We start from the raw sequence: 20,974 nt of genomic DNA, 5'->3' as shown, positions 1-20,974 counted from the left end.
TTATATAATTTAGTAATTCCTGCTCAGTTGGGAGCTGCATTGAATACATGGGGTGACTTTTCCATAAGATATTAATAGCATATAGTTCCAATCATGCTATAGTTGTGTCACCTAGAACTACACTTGGCAATTTCTGAATATCCTTAGTGAAATCTTTTGATTCCTTCAGAATAGTATATACCAACACTTCTGTCCCAAAAGAGGTAAACATCTCTAACCACACAATGGATAAAGGGCTAACTTTTATTTATGAAATTAAGCCTGAAGAGCAGAACTAATGTAGTAGCTCTACTACATCCTGAAAAGCTACTAACACCTGTAAAAATTCCCTGAAATGAGAGGGGAAAGTGAGGGATCATCCAATAACAAGATTCTAAGGACTGATAATCCTATAAGGAACTAAAACAAATTACTTCTTACATTTATTATAGCCTGAACATATTCATCTTAATCTCTAGAGTTTTCTGTTACACCAAAATCTACAATAGCTGGTTAAATCTGGTCTCCAAATCGCAAAGGTGAATAAATCCAAGTTCACAGTTGAACTGGAAAGGGTGGAAAAAATGACAGTAAAATATCACACATGTTCCTTGAAGACAAGGTTTTTTTAAAAATGAAGAACAGAAATTCCAAGAGATGTGCATACATAGGCAGAGTGCCCAGTTGACTTTACATCTCCTTTTTTTCCATTATCTTCCCTCCTTCCACTCTCATTTTGCTTCTACAACTGGTGCAAAGAATGTCATTTTGTGTTCCCGATACAGATAACACTCTGGAATTATATCAAAAACCACTGCCATCAATGCACCAACCATACAGAGCCTTAAGGACAGCCAACACTGCCACCCAGTTGTCACAATATCCGAGAGGTAAGTATACAGATGGAAAACAACTCAAACTTACCTCTTATGTCTTATATGGGATAAGAGGGGGGACAATCTTTTTAGGAATCTAACTAGGAAATTAACTTCAACAACTGTTAAGGTGATCTGGCCTCCAATCTCCATGGTTTTGGGAGTCCTACTGGACTCATTATTGATCCAGAACACTCAGATTGCAACACCTTCCACCTTTTCTGGCTATGATTATATCTCCATGATTATATCAACTCCACGTTAAATTTCTGCAATTGACTGTACCTAGTGATGAAAATGGAAGCCAAATGAACACTTCAGATTAGACTATCACACAGTGGATTGCCCCTTAAATGTACTTTTAAAAAAATCTAAGAACACATGACAGTGATGTCCATGCTCTGGCTCCTCATATGAAACTAGATGAAACTCTCAGTCTTGGTTCTGATAATGGTCACAATGGAAAGCAGTGGGTTAGGGGAGAGGAATGTAAACCAAATGAGTGAGGTTGGTTAAACTAAGGAGAAGGAGAGTAACATTCCTGGAGGAACTGTTATGCAATTCTTAATTTTGTACCAGGGATCAAATAATGGGCACACTAGAAGGACATGGATAGAAGAATGAAAATCTACCCAATATAATGAACGTGCTGTGCCAAAAGATTGCCAAAAGTAAAAACAGGAAAGTCACAGGACTCTACCATAAATTTTATACCTTAGAACGTTCGGTAGGACTTTGCATACCCTTTCTCAGGATATTCTTCATAGTGATAAACAAGTAGAAGATAATATGCTACATGATGGATTTGATATAGCCCATGAGTCTATGGATAAAGTTAAGGACATTGGGTCTATTTCTCAAAAAAGCTTGGATACAGAAGTAAGAGTGGTCCATTTGTATGGAACTCTGGCATGTGCACACAACCAACGTTTACTGCTGGTAAGGGAAAATAAAATACTTAAAATAGACTGACTAGAAAATAAATCCAAATTAAGATGTCAGAAACTGAAAATAGCCATTCAGTGGTCAAGAATTTTGTGGAATGTTGATTGGTGGATTATTTCTATTTGTTCAAACACATATTCCACACAAGAAATCTGTTTAAGATAATGGGCCAAATTCAGAGGTGAGTTTAAGAGAATCCTAAGAGAAGCAAAGCAGTAAAAGCAACTTATAAGAGGAGGTGTGTAAGTATCAATTGATATTACAGATACTGAGGTGGCCAGATGTGTTTACACTACTTTAAATCACTTTTGAAATTGGCCCCGAAACCCTCCGATTTTTAACAACTGCGTGAGCATTGCTTGAGCTATACAAGCAAAACTTGAAAAAAAGTCAGATTTGTGAAGAGTCACTCTTTTCAATGCATTCACATTGGAATACTAAAGGGAATGGAATAAAATTCTGAATTCCAGATGGAGAAGAAAAGGCTGAGAGCAAGCAGCAGATATAACCCACAGGGAATTTGTGTCACAAATCTAACCCAAAAGTTTAGTTGGATTTATCAGAGAAAAGGAAACATACATTTTTCAGATGTCACAGGGAATCAGATTAATTTCAGGAGGGAGTGGAAACAGACCTTGAGGATAGAAGAATACATAGTTGAACCTGAAATTGACTTAGAATTGATTTTAGGTTGAATTAAGGTGCTCTGTCAATTTATATTTGCATTACTCACTTTAAAATTCCTACTTTTAATAGTTATCATTTGAGCACAATGCAGTTCTCTGTGTTGGCTTATATATAATTTTTTTTACACTTTCCCTTTATGCTACACATCCCCTGGAGGACAGAGACTGTTAGCAAGGGGCATTTCAGAGGAGAAACAACATGGGCCAAATTATATTTGTATTGTGGTGGAAATAAGTATCCACTGTTATGTATCACATACTCTTATCTTACAGAGGGGAGTTTGATAGAATGCTATGCAACACTGACAAACAGGTAGTTTTGTGGGGCTCTTTTTAATCTTCTGGTGAATGGCTAGTTTATAGCCACCATTCCTACCATCCATTTAAATTATTTATAATCCGCTAGATCGCAAAGAGTCTTAGGGGCTTTTGTATGCAGTTCTGCTTTCTGTCACATTATGCTACTGTAAGCTTCATGAGAGGAGGCAGAGATCTCTAAGCTCTGCAACTGAGATCTGGAGCTTAGTGTTATAATATGATATAAGCTTATTACTGAAGATAGCACTTCCCTTTTACACTTATACAATAATATAAATGGGAAAGGGTGGAAGATCCTCTACAGCTGCACATACAATAAACCAGTTCACAAGTTTTCAAGTGCAGTATGTAATAGTGGAGAAAAAGCAGAGAATCTTTATTTTTTCAAACCTGCAAACCTCAAAAGAACAGCACAGAGTAGACTTCATGATCCTCTCTATCTCATAAGGGTAGGGTCAAGCCTAAAGATGGATGAAGGAATAAATCAACTGGAAATCAAAATTAAGGTTCCAGGGATTACAGGTATTTCCTAAGTGATATTTAGACCTATTAATTCAAAAGAACTTAAATGGGGATAGAGGAAGATAGATCAATGATTCTCAACATTAAACTAACAATCTAATTTACCCAGATTTCAGTAAGGCGTTTGATACCGTGCCCCATGGGGAATTAGTTAAATTGGAAAAGATGGGGATCAATATGAAAATTGAAAGGTGGATAAGGAATTGGTTAAAGGGAAGACTACAGGGAGTCATACTGAAAGGTGAACTGTCAAGCTGGAGGGAGGTTACCAGTGGAGTTCCTCAAAGATCGGTTTTGGGACCAATCTTATTTAATCTTTTTATTACTGACCTTGGCACAAAAAGTGGGAGTGTGCTAATAAAGTCTGTAGATGATACAAAGCTGGGAGGTATTGCCAATTTAGAGAAGGACCGGGATATCATACAGGAGAATCTGGATGACCTTGTAAACTGGAGTAATAGTAATAGGATGAAATTTAATAGTGAGAAGTGTAAGGTTATGCATTTAGGGATTAATAACAAGAATTTTAGTTATAAGCTGGGGACGCATCAATTAGAAGTAACGGAGGAGGAGAAGGACCTTCGAGTATTGGTTGATCATAGGATGACTATGAGCCGCCAATGTGATATGGCTGTGATAAAAGCTAATGCGGTCTTGGGATGCATCAGTAGAGGTATTTCCAGTAGAGATAAGGAGGTTTTAGTACCGTTATACAAGGCACTGGTGAGACCTCACCTGGAATACTGTGTGCAGTTCTGGTCTCCCATGTTTAAGAAGGATGAATTCAAACTGGAACAGGTACAGAGAAGGGCTACTGGGCGATCCGAGGAATGGAAAACTTGTCTTATGAAAGGAGACTCAAGGAGCTTGGCTTACTTAGCCTAACTAAAAGAAGGTTGAGGGGAGATATGATTTCTCTCTATAAATATATCAGAGGGATAAATATCGGAGAGGGAGAGGAATTATTTAAGGTCAGTACCAATGTGGACACAAGAACAAATGGATATAAACTGGCCATCAGGAAATTTCGACTAGAAATTAGACGAAGGTTTCTAACCATCAGAGGAGTGAAGTTTTGGAATAGCCTTCCAAGGGAAGCAGTGGGGACAAAAGATCTATCTGGCTTTAAGATTAAACTCGATAAGTTTATGTAGGAGATGGTATGATGGGATAACATGGTTTTGGTAATTAATTGATCTTTAAATATTCATGGTAAATAGGCCTAATGGCCTGTGATGGGATGTTAGATGGGGTGGGATCTGCGTTACCCAGGAAAGAATTTTCTATAGTATCTGGCTGGTGAATCTTGCCCATATGCTCAGGGTTTAGCTGATCGTCATATTTGGGGTCGGGAAGGAATTTTCCTCCAGGGCAGATTGGAAGAGGCCCTGGAGGTTTTTCACCTTCCTCTGTAGCATGGGGCACGGGTCACTTGCTGGAGGATTCTTTGCTCCTTGAAGTCTTTAAACCACGATTTGAGGACTTCAATAGCTCAGACATAGGTGAGAGGTTTTTCGCAGGAGTGGGTGGGTGAGATTCTGTGGCCTGCGTTGTGCAGGAGGTCGGACTAGATGATCATAATGGTCCCTTCTGACCTTAGTACCTATGAATCTATGAACAATAGCTTGGAGCCCTGTATGATGCAGTACACATTTTCACATGACCATATATTACATACACAAATTTAACCTCTTATATCAGGATACATATGTTTAGTGGTAAGGGGGTGGCAATGAAATATTTTTGAAACATCTCTTGGTATAACTACCTAGGCATGCAGAGAAAAGACAAGGAATATACAGTGGCTGTCAGAAAAAGATGCAGGACAAATATGTAAATACACAAAGGCCAAAGTCAGCCCTGGCGTTGGGCATGCAACTCCTCTTCACGCCTAACCAAGCGGCACCGGGGACGCATTTAACCTATAGATGCAATCAAAACACTACTGGTATCTTCAGTTACATTTAACAGGCTCTAATAAGCCAAAGAGGGGAATGTGGTCCATTAGTCATCACCACTAGTGGGGGGGGGGAGGGAGTTGCCAGCAGACAGGAAGTGTTTATTTACCTAACAATTTAGTGGTTGATTCTTACTTCCAAACTCTGATTGTTTAACCTGTGGTTTAGCTGTGCTTCTTGAGTTGTGTTATTCTATTCTGAAACTTAATTGGTTTTAAAGTGAGGGTCCTTTTCTTAATTATTACTATGCCTCCAAGGTAATAAAAGATCCAGGGAATACCCAACAGCAGGTAAGATTGCCAGAAACACATAGGTAATATGGAAGTGCCCTTTTGGGGACGGAAAATATCTATAATCCCCTAAATGATGTTTAGACCACTAAGTCAAAAGAACTTAAACATGGACAAAGATAACATCCACTGGAGGTTTTAAATCAACAATTCTCAATATCAAAAACAGCAACTAGGAGCCCTGTATGATTCAGTTCCTCTCCCGTAAGAATTGTTTTGCAATATCCTGAGAATAATCACGATTGCAATTTCTCATAAGAAGTACCATGAAATACAGTTTTAGAGGCCATTAAACACATGGAAGCAGACGTAAAGTTGGAAGTAGCTGCATATACGTTTAGAACAAAACATGGGAAAAAGTCAAGAAATCTGTTAATCCTTAGCATCTGATGTAACTCTACACAACCAGAAAAACAAACAATAGCACTAAAGCCCTCCCCAATACAAATAATCTAAAATAATGAAAGAAAATGTACTTTTACAAAATAAAATGGAAGTAATTGTAAACCCACTGAGTGGGAATGTATATATTTGATATTAGGGAAATAAAATGGATTATTGAGCAGTTTGATCTGAAATTTAACATAGTCTCTGTAGACTGAAATCTCACTGTTACCTAGAGAGACTAGACCAAACCCATAAAATACAGATCAAAGCTCAGGTTCCAGACTACACCCACATATAAAGCTTAGGGGGGGATGTTCAGAATGGATCTGAACTAATGAAATACAAATTAATGGAACAGGAGCCAGATGCAAAATCTGGGTATGGGTTCAATTTCTGAACCCCACCCTACTCCATACATGCAGAAAGAGAAAAATTATGGTGTGTTCATACTCAGATCTCTCTCTAGTTCTACACTAAGTTTAATTTTACTATAAGAAACAAGATGGAAGATGTCGAGTACAAGAATGCATAGAGTTGATGCATCTTTGAATGCAAGCTGTATTTTTTTTCCTTGACACATCAGTCTATATTAACTTTGTTTTAGGTCTTGAGCATATGCGCACCTGAAAATAGTAGCAGAAAAAAAAATACTTTTTTCAGAAATTAACATATCTATTTAAACTTGAAATAACAGCCACACATTTCGTATTGTAATGTAGTATAAAGTTTAACTGGTACTTTATGTTGCATCATTTACTTTGTTTGCATAGCATGCTTCTTTTCAAAAACACGAATTTATATTTGGACAGATTTTATTGCTCATCATATATGCTTAGAAATATGTTCATGTTCCTGCCAGATATACTTCATGAATAATCCACAACATCTGTTCCACTCCTACATAATCTATTACTCCCTATATTCTGAAAGCCTTCATCTGAAGTCCAAATGATAGATAATTTAAACAAAGCTAAATCCAAGCCAACAAGAAATGCCTACACAAATGAACAACAGCTTTTTATATTAAAAACAAATAATGGTATACATAATGAGGACACATCATAAAACATTCAATATTCCACTGTGTGTGTATAAATACAGTGTGTTATTCCATGAAAAATCTTTGCTTAAGTGTCTATTTATCCTCTGTTGAAAATGTATAATCTAACTTAACGTTCATATACAATTTAAAAAAAAAATTAATTACATTCCCATGTTCCTGGCTTCTGCTTGACTCAGGTTCTCCTCAGGTCCAACAATTTTTATACTTCTGATAGCCTTCTTGGCTTTCTCCCAAAATTTCTTGATGTGCTTTTCGTGATAAACCTCCTGTAATCATGTTAACATAATTTAGAGTTAATGTAAAATACCAATTGCTGTGCTGTAAGACACAAATAAGAAAACACTTAATGTCCAAATGCAAATTGTACTATCACAGGAAGAAAGAAGAGGTGATTACAATTTTTGCAGATATCTTCAGAATATTTTCAAGTACTAAAACAAGCTCTTTTTGCTGAAGAATTTAGAAAAACCTCTGTGGTGCAACAATGGAATTCGTATAACTATTGTGGTTCTAGTATTGGGGGAGTCGCAAACTGTTTAAATGATAATTTTGCTGGATGCATATTTTGCAATCTATGGCCCCAAACCCACAATAAAATCTGCACAGATGAACCCTTATGGCCACGCAAATGCCCATGGACTTCAGTGGGCTCTGTAGAGATGTAGGGGTCTGCCCACACATATCCAGTTGCAGGATGTGGGCTTAGAGCTTTATAAAATGCACGTAGAGATCAGTGTTTGGATCTTAGGTTCAGTCTCTCACTTTCAGGTTAAGAATGCTATAGAGTTAGTGCCTCTCACTGCTCTCCAATGATCCTGGCTGGCCAGTAGGAGGAGAGGCAGAAAACTTACTCTGGCTAGAACCACATCCACCCTTCCGTGAAGTTAGGAAGTTTGTTATGACATGAGGCCTTTTAAATGGATGGAGGTGGAGAAACTGTTTGGACACACTGACTGAAAGAACAGAGTGTTTGTGGGAAGGAAGCAGGGTGGAAGTTGTGCAGAGCATCTTCACCCAAGTTGGTAAAACCAACATTTCTGTGTATATTCATAGAAGTGCTGAATATTTGATAATTCTCTCAGAAATGACTTTCTAATTATTATTTCTCTTGATTGCTAATTTCCTTGGCTATGCCTTACAGTTTTCTACAGCATGCAATAGTTCTAAGCCAACTCTCAGATAACATGGCTGGCTTTAGAATAATTAAAAAAAAAAACAACCCACCCAAATTCTCACCAATTTCCCTCCTCTTTATATTAAAAAGGAGGATAGCCAACTTTTTGATAATTTCAAAGGCTATTTAACTTCTGATTGGCACAATGAGGCATTTGTTTTGCACAATGATAAAAGCCCATAATTATTACTGGTATATAATCTGCATATCTTTTACTATCCCCCCACAAAAATATTCATAAAGCTTGAGGGCCAACTCCTTATCAAGGCATGCTATGCCATTGATGTCAATGGACTACATGCCGGCGTAAAGAGAGAAAAATACAGGGACCAATCCTATTATCACATCACTTATGAGCCAATCCTGCGAAGACTTGTGCACATCAGTAACTACTCATATGATTAATGCTACTGAAGTCAATAGGGCATAAGTCTTGCAGGATTGAGCCCTTAGATAAGTGGTTCTTACAATGTGTTACATGGGCCGCATCCAGTACTACCTGTATGTCCCTGAAGATGTCACATGGGCCACAGCACGGTGCTGACTGGGCCGCAAGCGGCCCGTGGCCAGAGGTTGAGAATCACTGCCTTAAATGAATAGCAAGGAGCACTCAAAGTAAAAGTCAGCCCAACTGTTCTCTCCTGTGTATGTTTTGGAGACTCATATCTTTCACTTTAAGGCTGGGAGCTTCATGGAATACAAATGTTATGACAAACTTCAGGAACCCGAATTGTAATAAAATAACATTGAGGTCTTGGCCACAAAAAGCAGAAAAAAACTAATCCAATTCAATTAAAGGTTCCAGAAAGTGCCTCTTGAATTTAATCAAATAAACTCCTCGAGAAAAGTGCTGTTGCTCCTATTTAACATGATATCACCGCATATTTTCCATTGCTGCTTACCACAGTACGCAAAATCTCAATTACATTTTAGCAATTGCACCTGAATAAAAGTAAAACTGGTCCAGATAGTTCCCCCGTACTTACATTATTATGAATGAAGATACTAAGTGGTTCCTTTGGGTAATCCAGAGTCAACAGTCTGTCTAAAAATTTAGGTAGGAAAGGAGTTGGTTGTTCAATGAAAACAGCAATTGTAACCCTTGGATATTCCTAAAAGAAATAATATGTTGACACAAAATACAACCAGGAACATTTGCCTCCTCTCTAAGATGACAACAGCATGAGCTCAGTCCTGCTTTTAGTACAGTTGATCTCAACTCCGTATCTAAAAATCATCATGCTTCTGTGTACATTCACTATCTGATTTTACAAGATACTAACATAGATGTCCAGTAAACCAAATGGATTTAGTTTTATTAGGATCTGGGAAACCTTTTGGGAAATGAGGAGCCTATACTGGAAGGATGAACTCCACCTAAACCAAAATGGAACCAGATTGCTGACATGTAAAATTAAAAAGGTCATAGAGGATTCTTTAAACTGAGGTCTGGGGGAAAGTCAGAAGGTGTGAGTTTGGACAGACACATTCCTTTTGGCCAGGATTTATGAATAGGGATAGAAGTTAATAAAAGTACAGATAAGAACTGAAGAGAAACAGTCAAATGAAAAAAAAGGAGGCCCATTTAATTATCTCACATGAAGGCAGACAAATTAATATTGACACATTTTATAAGTGCTTGTACGCAAATGCAAGAAGTCTAAATACTAAGATGAGGGAACTTGAGTGCCCGATATTAGAATGAAGCTATTGATATAATAGGCATCACAGAAACTTGGTGGAACGAAAATAATCAATGGGGCATGGCAATACCAGGGTAGAAAATATACAGGAATGACAAAATAGGTTGCACCACTGGAGGTGGGAAGGGATGGCACTATGTGTGAAAGAAAGCAGAGGCAAATTTAGTAAAAATCGTAAATGAATCAAATAGTTCCACAGAATCTCTATAGATAGAAATGCCATGCTTGAATAATAAGCATATAACACTAGGAATACACTACTGACCACCTGACCAGGATGGTGATGGTGACTGTGAAATGCGCAGGCAGATTAGAGAGGCTACAAAAACAGAAAACTCAATAAAAGAACAGGGGATTTCAACTATCCCATATTGACTGGGAACACGTCACCTGAGGATGGGATGCAAAAATAAAATTTCTAGATACCATTAATGTCTTGGAACAGCTAGTCATGGAACCCATAAGAGCAGAGGAAATTCTTGATTTAGTCCTAAACTGGTCCAAAGAGGTAAATATAGCTCAATTGCTCAATAATGGTGACCACACTATAACTAAATTTAACATCCTTGGAGGGAGGAAAATACCAAAGCCACCACAGGAGCATTTAACTTCAAAAAGGGAAACTACACAAAAATGAGGCTAAGTAAACGAAAATTAAAGGGAACAGTCACAAGAGTTAAACGCCTGCAAGCTGCATGGAAGCTGTTTTAAAACACCATAATAGAGGGTCAAACTATCTATACATACATACATGAATATGCACACCAAATATATATATTATAAAAATATAAAAGAGAACACCCCCCCTCCCCAAAAATGCCATAATGACCAAACAGAGTAAAAATAGGTTGTTAGAAATTTAAAACAATATCTATTAAAAATGGGAAGTCAGATCCTACTCAGGAAAATAGAAAGGAGCACAAACTCTGGCAAGTCAAGAGTCAAAGTATAATTATGCAGGCCGTAATGAATTTGAGGAACAACTATGAAAAGACACAAACACTAACCACAATTTTTTTTTTGAAAGTACATAAGAAGCAGGACACATCACAATCAGTGGGGTCATTGGACCATCGAGATGCTAAAGGAGCACTCAAGGAAGACAAGGCAGTTATGAAGAAGCTAAATGAATTCTCTGCAACAATCTTCACTGCAGAAGATGTGAGGGAGAGTCCTACACCTGAGCCATTCTTTTTAGGTGACATATCTGAGGAACTGTCACAAATTGAGGCAACAGCAGAGGTTGTTTTGGAACAAACTAATAAACGAAACAGCAGTAAGTCACCAGGACCAGATGGTATTCAGCCAAGAGTTCTGAAGAAACTCAAATATGAAATTGCAAAACTGCTACTAGATGGACTATTGATCTGACCAAATATAGTCATTCTTATGTACTTAACTAAATTCTCTACAAGTTATTTTCAGTCTCAGTGTAGCTACTGAATATTGCAAGTCAAGGTTTTAAATTACTGACATATGAAAGAAATGCATATAAACATTAGAAAAACAGTATTTCACAAAATAAATTTTTAAAATAGTATGCAAAATCTATAAAGTTAATGTTTTAGCTATAGAAAATATATTTTAGTTGTCTAAAGGAAAACAGACTGATTTTAAAAATAAATTACATAACTGAATTTATGCCACAAAATATTTTACTCATCCATATTATACGAGTTCATTAATGCATGGAAAGCAGCCAAAGACAGGCAAGGCATAACAGCAGCCTTCTCTACTTCCCTATTAACTGATTTATACTCAAGGAACTATTGATGGGTCAGCTATAGTAGATATGCATTGTAGATACATTTTACTATAGTTCATTAAAACAAGAATTTTATAATCATGCAAATAGATGGTTAAAACTTGCTCGTTAGCATTAAGCAAAAGTTATTTTTCTGTTTGCAATTTATGGTAACAAGAATAATTAAATAATTCATTAAAAAGAGAAGAGAAGAGAAGTGTTGTAAAGCCAGGCAAAGGCTTTTATACCATTTAAATGCTAAAATTATTTTGGACTTTTGGTTTAGAACAGTAATATTAAATTACAGGAATGTTACATAAAAAGACCACCACTAAAACAAAATTAGGTAACTTTTTTATCTAGAACAGGTTTGTAAGTTATTTGAGATAGACATCTAAGCTTTTAGTAACGTACTCCTACACAAAAAAAATGTATCATTAAAAATATTTTTCTACTTCTAAACCAGACAATTAATATAAACATTGTTAAGACTCACTGCAATGGACTTCAGACAGAAACCAAATATGGGTATAAAAATCTTCAAGTTAGTTCTCTTTAAGCAAGTCTACATTCACTTACAGTGCGTCTGCACAAGATATCAGGATGTGTTGAAATTTCAGTGTCATTGTCCAAGTGAGAGACAAGGTGGGTGAGGTAATGTCTTTTTTATTGGACCAACTTCAGTTTGGTGAGACAGACAAGCTTTCAAGCTACACAGAGCTATTCTTCAGGTCTGGAAAAGGTACTCCTAGTGTCACAGCTAAATACACAAATAGTGTAGCACAAGTAGCGCATATTCTAAGGAACCATTTAAGGTGAAATAGCCTGTTAACACCTCTGTAGTCATGAGGACAAAAAGGGGGGTTAGCGGATTCAAAAGCCATAAATCCAGTCTTTATCATCATAACTTTGCTAAACACTAAAAATCATGATCTTACTAAAAAGAAAGCTGGTGACTCACACCAAACAGAAGCTGGTCCAATAAAAGATATGACCTCACCCACCTTTTCTCTCTAATAACCTGGGACGGACATGGATACAACACCACTGCATACGGCACTGTTTCTGGATTTCACACATTATTAAAATTTCCAATCTACTGTCATTCTGGCAGAAACTGCTCTACTGAGACTCGTGTCAGGGTAACTTGTATGTTGATTACAAGCAAATGTTAACCACTCTATGAAGAAGATTTATCAGTGAAGTGCACATGCTGTAATAAAATGCATCATTAAGCAGGGCGTATGTAATTGCTACCAATAATAGAAAGCACACACAAGCAAGACAGGCAATACAATGGATTTTGCATATTTTTCAAATTCCATGGGATTATTCTGGGGGTGTGGCACTTCAAGATAGCCCCACATTCTCCAGAAAGAAATTCAGAAGCAGCAACCACATCATCAGCACCAGGGAACAGGACTAGAGGTAGGTAGCTGAGCCTTCCCACCCCCAATGCAAACGGAAGAGATGTGGTCCCATAAGCCCTTTTAAGGAAGCAGCACCTTTACAGCCTCATTATTTCTTATCATGGTCCATCCACCCTCCCTACACCTTACTCAATTGTTGCATCTTGCCTTTAATTAAGCTGTAAGGAGACAAGGATCTCCTCTCTCATGCACAGCACCACACACACACACACACAAAGTGCTCCAGTCACCACTGCATCCTTTGCTCATTACACAAAGGAAAACAAAGGACTAAGGTGAAGGAAATCTCCTTGAGGATTTATTTCACAGAGATTCCCCACCACTGTACTGCTTTTTTGGTGGGTGAGAGGGATTTGCCCCCCTCAAGCCACAGAGAGACCTGAAGGGCTCATCTGCAAATTTGGTGGATCCTGGTGAGTCCCAAGAGATCAGGGCCAGCCACAGAGTTCTTGGGCCTCTGCACTGGTGGTGACCTCCTGGGCCCTCCCCTCTGCTCATTGGCTACAGTGTTCCAGCAGAGTCCTGCTACCAGACACTCCCACAGGGAGTCTTGGGGCAGCCAAGAGAGGTGGTGAAGGAAACAGCTATGAAAAGAGAGTATGTCACTGGGCATGGTGGGGAGAACGTATGTTAACAACCCCTACTCCTTCCCCTTGACCTCTTCCATTCTCTACCCTCTCCCACAGCATGGGCTCAAGACCCACCCTTCACAGGGGTCCAGAAGGCAGCATGGGGTGGGGGTGAGGGAACAATGACATTGAACTGGTGCGATTCGCCCTTCCACACATAGATAGTCCCTCCCATCCTTCCACAGACTTGTAGCTGGTTGAGGGGCACAATCTGCAATCACATACACCTATGCAAGTAGGGTTGCCAACTTTCTAATCGCACAAAACCGAACATCCCTGCCCCTCCCCCTCCTCTTCTCTGAGGCTCCGCCCCCACTCGCTCCATTCATCTCTCACTTTCCCGCACCCTCACTCACTTTCACCAGGCTGTGGCAGGGGGTTGAGGTGTGGAGGGGATGAGGGCTCTGGGGTGGGGCTGGTGATGAGGGGGGGAAAAAGGCTCTGGGGTATGCCAAATTATAACTAATATGAAAATATTGACATTTGCCACTTAAAATAGTACTAATAAGTTTGTAACTCATGAATCTGTTTCCATTCTTATTTTGTATAATATCTAACATATGAAAACAGCCTCAAGTGTGCTTGAAATGTAACATTATGTACTGGAGCCTTTTTGTCTCAGAAAAAGCACTATAAGGGCACTGAAATTCATGTATTATAAAGTGTTCAGTTATACTTGAGATATACTTACTTTAACCATTGATAGGTCTAGTAAATCTAAATCACAAACACCACATCCAGTTTCACGTGTCCAAGCATTAGGGATATAATTTCCAAAGTAACTGAGGTGAATCTAGTAAGCAAAAGAACAATTCACATTTACTATATGTAAATGCAACCCATCCCTGTATCTTAACACAGAGATCAACACATCAGTGTTAATCCTCAATATTGGTTTAATAATTTCTGTATAGGTATGCTTTTCTTCCTTTAAAACAAAACACACACAAAAAAACATCTGCTAAAAGCTATTTTGACCCCTTTTACAAGATACAGCGATAACATCCTCTGGAATTTGTGGTCACAGATTCAGGAAGCTGCACAATTGTGGTGGGCATAATAAAACACATACTGCATTTCACCAGTCTTTGAAAAATGCCATGACTGATGCCATGCCAAAAAAATACTAGCAGAACCAAGTTAGTACCCTTCCTGCAACTGATGGTCACTGGTATTTATGGGAAAATAGAGATGGGCAAAGGACAAAACTTCCTGGGAAGGGATATATAAAATTTAGAAGATACAGGTGCACAGATGTCAAATGAATTGGACTGAAGCTTTTTCAGCTATTCCAGGACCCAGAAAACAAACAGTGGAACACATTTCACTGATGCACCTGGCTCTCCGACGGGTTCTCTGGCATTTGTGTTGGCAATTTTGGAATTGGCTCCAAATCAGCTATATAATTATTTGAAGGTTAGGCTGTCTAGGGTGCCATATGTTCCTGGATGCCATATTTTATCCATGGCCACATTAGCAAATAAGATATCTTCCAAATTCATATTACCATTCTCATGGGTTAATGCCCTACAACCACCCCTATCATACTCAGAGAGTAGGCAGAACATAATTTCCCATGTGAAAACTGCTCCATGATAGACTCAAATATGTTACAGTTTGCTTCCATTTGTTTATTTCTTGATATGTTTATTTCCCTCTTCTTTATCAGATGTAGTCAGTGGAAAATATTTATCAAAATCAGACAAAAACTAAATCGTTACTGGACTTTCAGATACCTAAAAATAAATCTGTAAGAGTGCTTAGCCAAATAAAATATGACACCAATACAAAGATAACTACACTAAGGAAAAGCGTAAAGAACACTTTACATTATTGCTATAATTTTGCTCCTACCTTTTAGATAAAAAGTAATCCACTAAATCCTAATCTGAGTTCAACAGAGCATGTATAAAATAGAAGTTTCCTGCAAATACTAAGTATTTTAGTTTTGGAGATTATTTCAGTGCATGGCCATTCCTCACCTGGTGAATGTTTAAATGTTTTTCTAACCTGTTCATCACATTTATGTATCTCTGCTTAAGCTCTATTGCCACTGAAGGGCACAATCATAGACTATGACAAAATGTTTCAGAGAAACTCATAGTAGGATTATTTTTTTCCTGCTTCAGTAGGTTTTTAGACTAAAATCCTTAAAATGCTTTTGCACCATGACAGAAGTAGGGTAAACTGCTGTGTGACTATAAACAAGAAACAAGTTTTGTTTAATATAGAATATTTTGGGAATTAGGCTTCACCCGATCCACTTGTCACACACGTTACTTAACAAAACAAAAACGGAAAAATACAATTGTATCTGAGTGTTGACAGCTAAGTAGAGGTACTAATTAATGCCAAATACAATCAAAGCAAATATTTGTAAATGGAAGCCATATGGAAGAAATATCAGCTATCTAATATGTATTTTAGAATTAAGTCAACCATAGTTTACAACAACTAATATAGTAGATATTAATTTTAAAAGATGAAATGCTAGGAGGAAAAAAAACTAATAGTCAGTAGTGGCTGGGATTTTAAAATGATTAGTTTTGGCTGGATGGCAGTTGCAGCCTTGAGGCGTTATACTCCACTTCTGTGCCCTGCCTGGGACTTCTCTTCCCCCCCAAAGCCTCTACATACTTCATTTGAAAAAAGCCCCACTATGCATAAATCACCTACTGTGATTATGAATAAAATCTAAGTTCTCCACTTGCTGTTCAGCAATGATGATAGTTCAATGATGATAGTTCAATGAAAGCATTAGCTTCTGAAATCCAGTGCTGCAATCAGTTTGCTAAGCAAAGAGTGAGCAATTGATATAACTTGTTATCAACATAGTGGCAATGGAATAACAGGCTGACGAGTAAATGATCAGCACAATATATGAAACTTTAGCCACGACGCTTATTAACGTTAATCGGAAAGTGAGCCCCTCATTTACCTGTGCTATGCTGAAAGTTTATTTCAGTTTCTTTTGTTGTCTTATTAAAACTGGTCCTTGATAGAAGCTGAAAAAGTGACTGTCACTTACTTTAGTGGGGCCATTTCCATGCAGAGTGATGGGCAGCGTCTCATACACTGAATTCTTTGCTCTTACTCTTCCTTCTTCAAATTTTAGAAGAACTTCATCTGCACATTAACCAGCATGTTAACAATACGAATGAAAATAGTTAATTGGAGGATGCTCAAGCGATTGGTGCTGTGTCACAATTAATAGACTTTAAATATATTCTGGTCCTGTAAGTAGTCTGGCCCTAGTCCAGTGCCCTATGTTCAAGTCTTGGCCCTGCCACTATTTTGCTGGGTGAGTGAGGGAAAGTGCCTTTCTGCCTTATGCCTCAGTTTTCCCTCTGTGAAACTGAGATAGGATACTGACCTCCTCAGTAAATGCTTTGAGGTCTGTGGATGAAAAATGGTATATAAGAGCAAAGTATTAATTTATTTATACTACTTATCTAATGAGCATTCTTATTACCTTAGTCTCTAAGCACTGCATAGGTAAATTAGACATGGAGAATAAGGTCTACATCCTTCACATGTTTTAAGAAGCTTTGCTTAGAGCTTATAAAATAGCATAACTTTAACTTTCCATTTACAAAGGAATTCAATTTTGCTGTTCCACAGCTGAAGGTCAAAGGTGGAGGTAAGGAAGGAAGTTCACTGTTAGACAAATCTAGTTTTAGATATACCAAAACTATCAAAATTTTTGCTAGTGATACAGAAAAATCAATTGATATTGTACATATCAGATCTGAGAGGCCTGATAATCTTACTAATGTGTTCATCATGGAGTAATCTCTTGCATACATGTAAAATTTATTTATTTAAATAAGGGAAGTATTTTCACTTTAAAAGCAAACAAAAAAGGAATGTTAACGGCAGACATATGCAGTACATGCCAATCAATATACGTGCTAATACACATACCAACAGCTCCATTCAGGGTCTGGAAAATTCTGCACTTGTGGTCCAAAGTAATGTTAATACGTGCCTAAAAATTAAAAACAGCAAAGACACTGAGGTGTTATAGAAGTTAGCATAGCACATGTTTAAATGTATTGACAGATGTTAACCAGTTAAAAGTTACAGGTTTTTTAGGTTTCATCTGTTTTCGGGATCTAATTGCAAGTTTTTAATCTTTCAATACTCTTCTTTTTCAAAGTCTCATTTAGCTTTACAGCTGACAGTTACTTGCACACGTATTCCCTCCAGAACATCTGATTTATCACAAAATTGTTTAAATTGATCTAGTACATAAGTAGGGCCCTACCAAATTCACGGTCCATTTTGGTCAATTTCACAGTCATAGGATTTAAAAATCGTACATTTAATGATTTCAGATATTTAAATCTAAAGTTTCATGGTTTTGTAATTATAGGGGTCTTGACCAAAAAAGGAGTTTGTGGGGGGGGCGGGGGAGGGGAGGAAGGAATCACAAAGTTATTGTAGGGGGGTTTGCAGTACTGCTACCCATACTTCTGTGCTGAAGCTGGCGGCGGTGCTGCCTTCAGAGCTGGGTGCCTAGCCAACAGCCGCTGCTTTCTGGCTGCCCAGCTCTGAAGACAGCGCAGAAGTGCGGGGGGTTGTGGTATTGCCACCCTTAAAATAGCCTTCCAACCCCCTGCAATTCCCTTTTGGGACAGGGCCCCCGTTTGAGAAATGCTAGTGTTTTCCAGGAAAGCTGGTCTTGGAATCATAGACTTTAAGGTCAGAAGGGACCATTACGATCATCTAGTCTGACCTTCTGCAAAACGCAGGTCATGGAATCTCACCCACGAACTCCTGTAACAAACCCCTAACTTGTGTCTGAGCTACTGAAGTCCTCAAATCGTGGTTTTAAAGACTTCAAGGGAGCATTTTGAACAGTAGTGGTAAGTCCCTGACACTTGATGCCTAAAAATGATGTTTGTACAGTTCATTGTTTCCTTTGCTTCATTTCTATTCCATTTGTTAAATTTGATAGAGAATGTTTTTGTTTTTTTAATTTGTAGCTAATGCTTGGATTCAGTCTTGTGTGCTTCTACCCTATACTATACAGATTTCATGGGAGGAGATCAGATTTCACAGTCCAGGACACATTTATCATGGCTGTGAATTTGGTAAGGCCCTATACACAAGCAATGAGTTGCTTTAAATTATGTAAACTCAGCAAATGGACGTCATGACTTTCCAAAGGAATCAGTTTGTCAGTATAAGCTAGAGAGAAGTCTCCCCCCATGTCCTCTCTCGGACTAAAAAAAGACTAAAGTCATAGCCAAACAAGATTAACATTTAAAACCAAACAATCCCCGCCCCCCATACACAAAATAAAGCAGATTTCTTCAAATATAAAAGTTAAAACTAAGGTTCTTGATATAATACAGTATCAGTAGCTCTAATACACACAGCTCTACTAGAACTGAAGTTTCTACACTGCCCCTAGAAAATAATTAGGGCTTCTTTGTATATTTCATTGAACACCCCAAGCTCTCCTTGGCTTCTGTGGAGTTTAGGGTGAACAAAGAATTCAGTATCAGGCCTAAAAGGTGACCTGCAAATATTTTTGAAGTATTTCATTGCCGTGAAAACAGCAGTTAGCAAGGCTCAAACAGGAATTCCGCGCTGCAGCTCTGATTAACTATACCTCTGAAACTCAGGGTATGAGTTAAATTTCTAATTACAGATTTAGGTGCCTGGCTGTAGGAACCCAAAATTAAAAATGTTGATCTAGGCATATACACTTCAAACAGAAAAGATTTATATTCAGCTTTGAATTACAGTTCTTCCTTTGGGCTCTCCAGATTTCCTTACATATTTTGTGACTTGGTTTCACAAACTACTGTTTGATTTTGATTTTATATACATTTCAAAGGACTTCACCTCTCAGTAAGCCATTTCCTTTATCCCATGTTATAAACTCCAAATTACTTCTGAAGCATGACCTTCTGAAACTTTGGCATGTCATTCTGGTTCCCAGACTCTTCCACGCTGGGACCTCTCTTGCCATACCAGGACCACCCTGTGATCTCCTCATTTGCTGGGACTTAATTGGAACTCCCATTTAGCAATATGGGACGGATAGGAGCTTGTGCTCCCCATGCTGAGAATCCAGGCTGTAATCCGATTAATTCCCCCTTTGGGTGGAAAGTTGGAGAGCAAGAGATACCTGCAGAGTCCACAGGGTCTTTACTGAGATTAATGGGGCTGATCACATATCTCAGAGCTATTATTTTAAGACAATACAGTGATGCCTGCAAGATTCGCAGACAGCCTGAAACAACACTCTGAATCATGATCCTCCTGAACCCTATTTGTGACCCTCTAGGCTGACAGCCCCTGCAGTACAGCAACCATCTTTGCACTATGGCATTCACAGCTAATTACACAAACTTTTTTTTCATTCTTAGTAAGTTTGTAGCAGCCTTCTGACACTACAATTGAAGCAGCAAGTTATTTCAAGTGGCAAGAACTACTATTAAGGGGAAAATGAGTCACTACATACCCTCTGCAGTGGGTCAATATAGATTTTGGTATAAAACAGCTGGTCATCATCATTATCTTGCAGGTTCCATTGCTGTACCATTTGGTTTATATATGGAGCATAACCAATAAATCCTGCAATATCACACAAGAGAATTTATTTCTACTTGAAAACTATCTTTCTGATCATTCCATTGCATGTCAGATGGCAGTGTAACCATTCTCTGCCATCAATTTCCATCTCCAAAGATCTGTCTTCATGGTACATATTTTGAATCGCTTTCACCTGTTTAGTTAGTTTTCCTTATAATGGTATATTAAGAAACATGAAGGATTCTGGGATCTGTTTTAGACGGCTAGAGGAAGAGCTCAGACAGTTCCAAGGTGTGGGTCTGAGGCTACGACTGCTGCTGAGAAAGAAGGGATCCAGCTGTGGAAAATGGCATGAAGCTAAGCCTTAGTGTTGTCAGTCTCTCCTCGCTGGCAGGAAAGTATAAATCCAACATGCCACAACAGTACAGGAAATTCAGCTGAAACTTGCCATACATCACATTTATTTCAAAGACAAAACAAACCAAAGCAGAGGCTAGGTTGCGTGGGGGGGGAAATGGCATTAACTCTCAAAAGCTGTGTCTATGAAGCTCCACCCACTCATGAGTCCAAGAGAAGCCCAAGACAAGATGCCATGCACAACAGATGGTGCAGGTTTTCATAGTCAATGTATTTCCTTCTTCTCAGCAATTAAATGGTTCACCATGCTGACATTTAAAGTGACAACAGTTCGGCTTCAGAGTTAGCACTTCACTGAAATCAAA

The 20,974-nt window shown here is 38.2% G+C and overlaps 1 protein-coding gene across 2 annotated transcripts in view; it reads right to left on the bottom strand.

Moving 5' to 3' along the window:
* The window catches only part of PLOD2 (procollagen-lysine,2-oxoglutarate 5-dioxygenase 2), a 79,881-nt gene that overhangs the window by 21,245 nt on the left and 37,662 nt on the right, over nt 1–20,974 (bottom strand). For both annotated transcript variants that reach the window (XM_037908929.2, XM_037908930.2), the window contains exons 5-10: nt 20,182–20,294; nt 17,628–17,691; nt 16,732–16,829; nt 14,395–14,496; nt 9,184–9,309; nt 7,168–7,289 (exon numbers count right to left, since the gene is read on the bottom strand). In XM_037908929.2, coding sequence (XP_037764857.1) covers nt 7,168–7,289; nt 9,184–9,309; nt 14,395–14,496; nt 16,732–16,829; nt 17,628–17,691; nt 20,182–20,294 — 625 coding nt within the window. The remainder of the gene's footprint in view (nt 1–7,167; nt 7,290–9,183; nt 9,310–14,394; nt 14,497–16,731; nt 16,830–17,627; nt 17,692–20,181; nt 20,295–20,974) is intronic.

This window comes from Chelonia mydas, chromosome 9, assembly GCF_015237465.2.
Source record: "Chelonia mydas isolate rCheMyd1 chromosome 9, rCheMyd1.pri.v2, whole genome shotgun sequence".
Classification (NCBI taxonomy): domain Eukaryota; kingdom Metazoa; phylum Chordata; order Testudines; family Cheloniidae; genus Chelonia; species Chelonia mydas.
The sequence above is the reverse complement of the archived record's forward strand: the minus strand, read 5'-3'. Positions and strand labels throughout refer to the sequence as shown.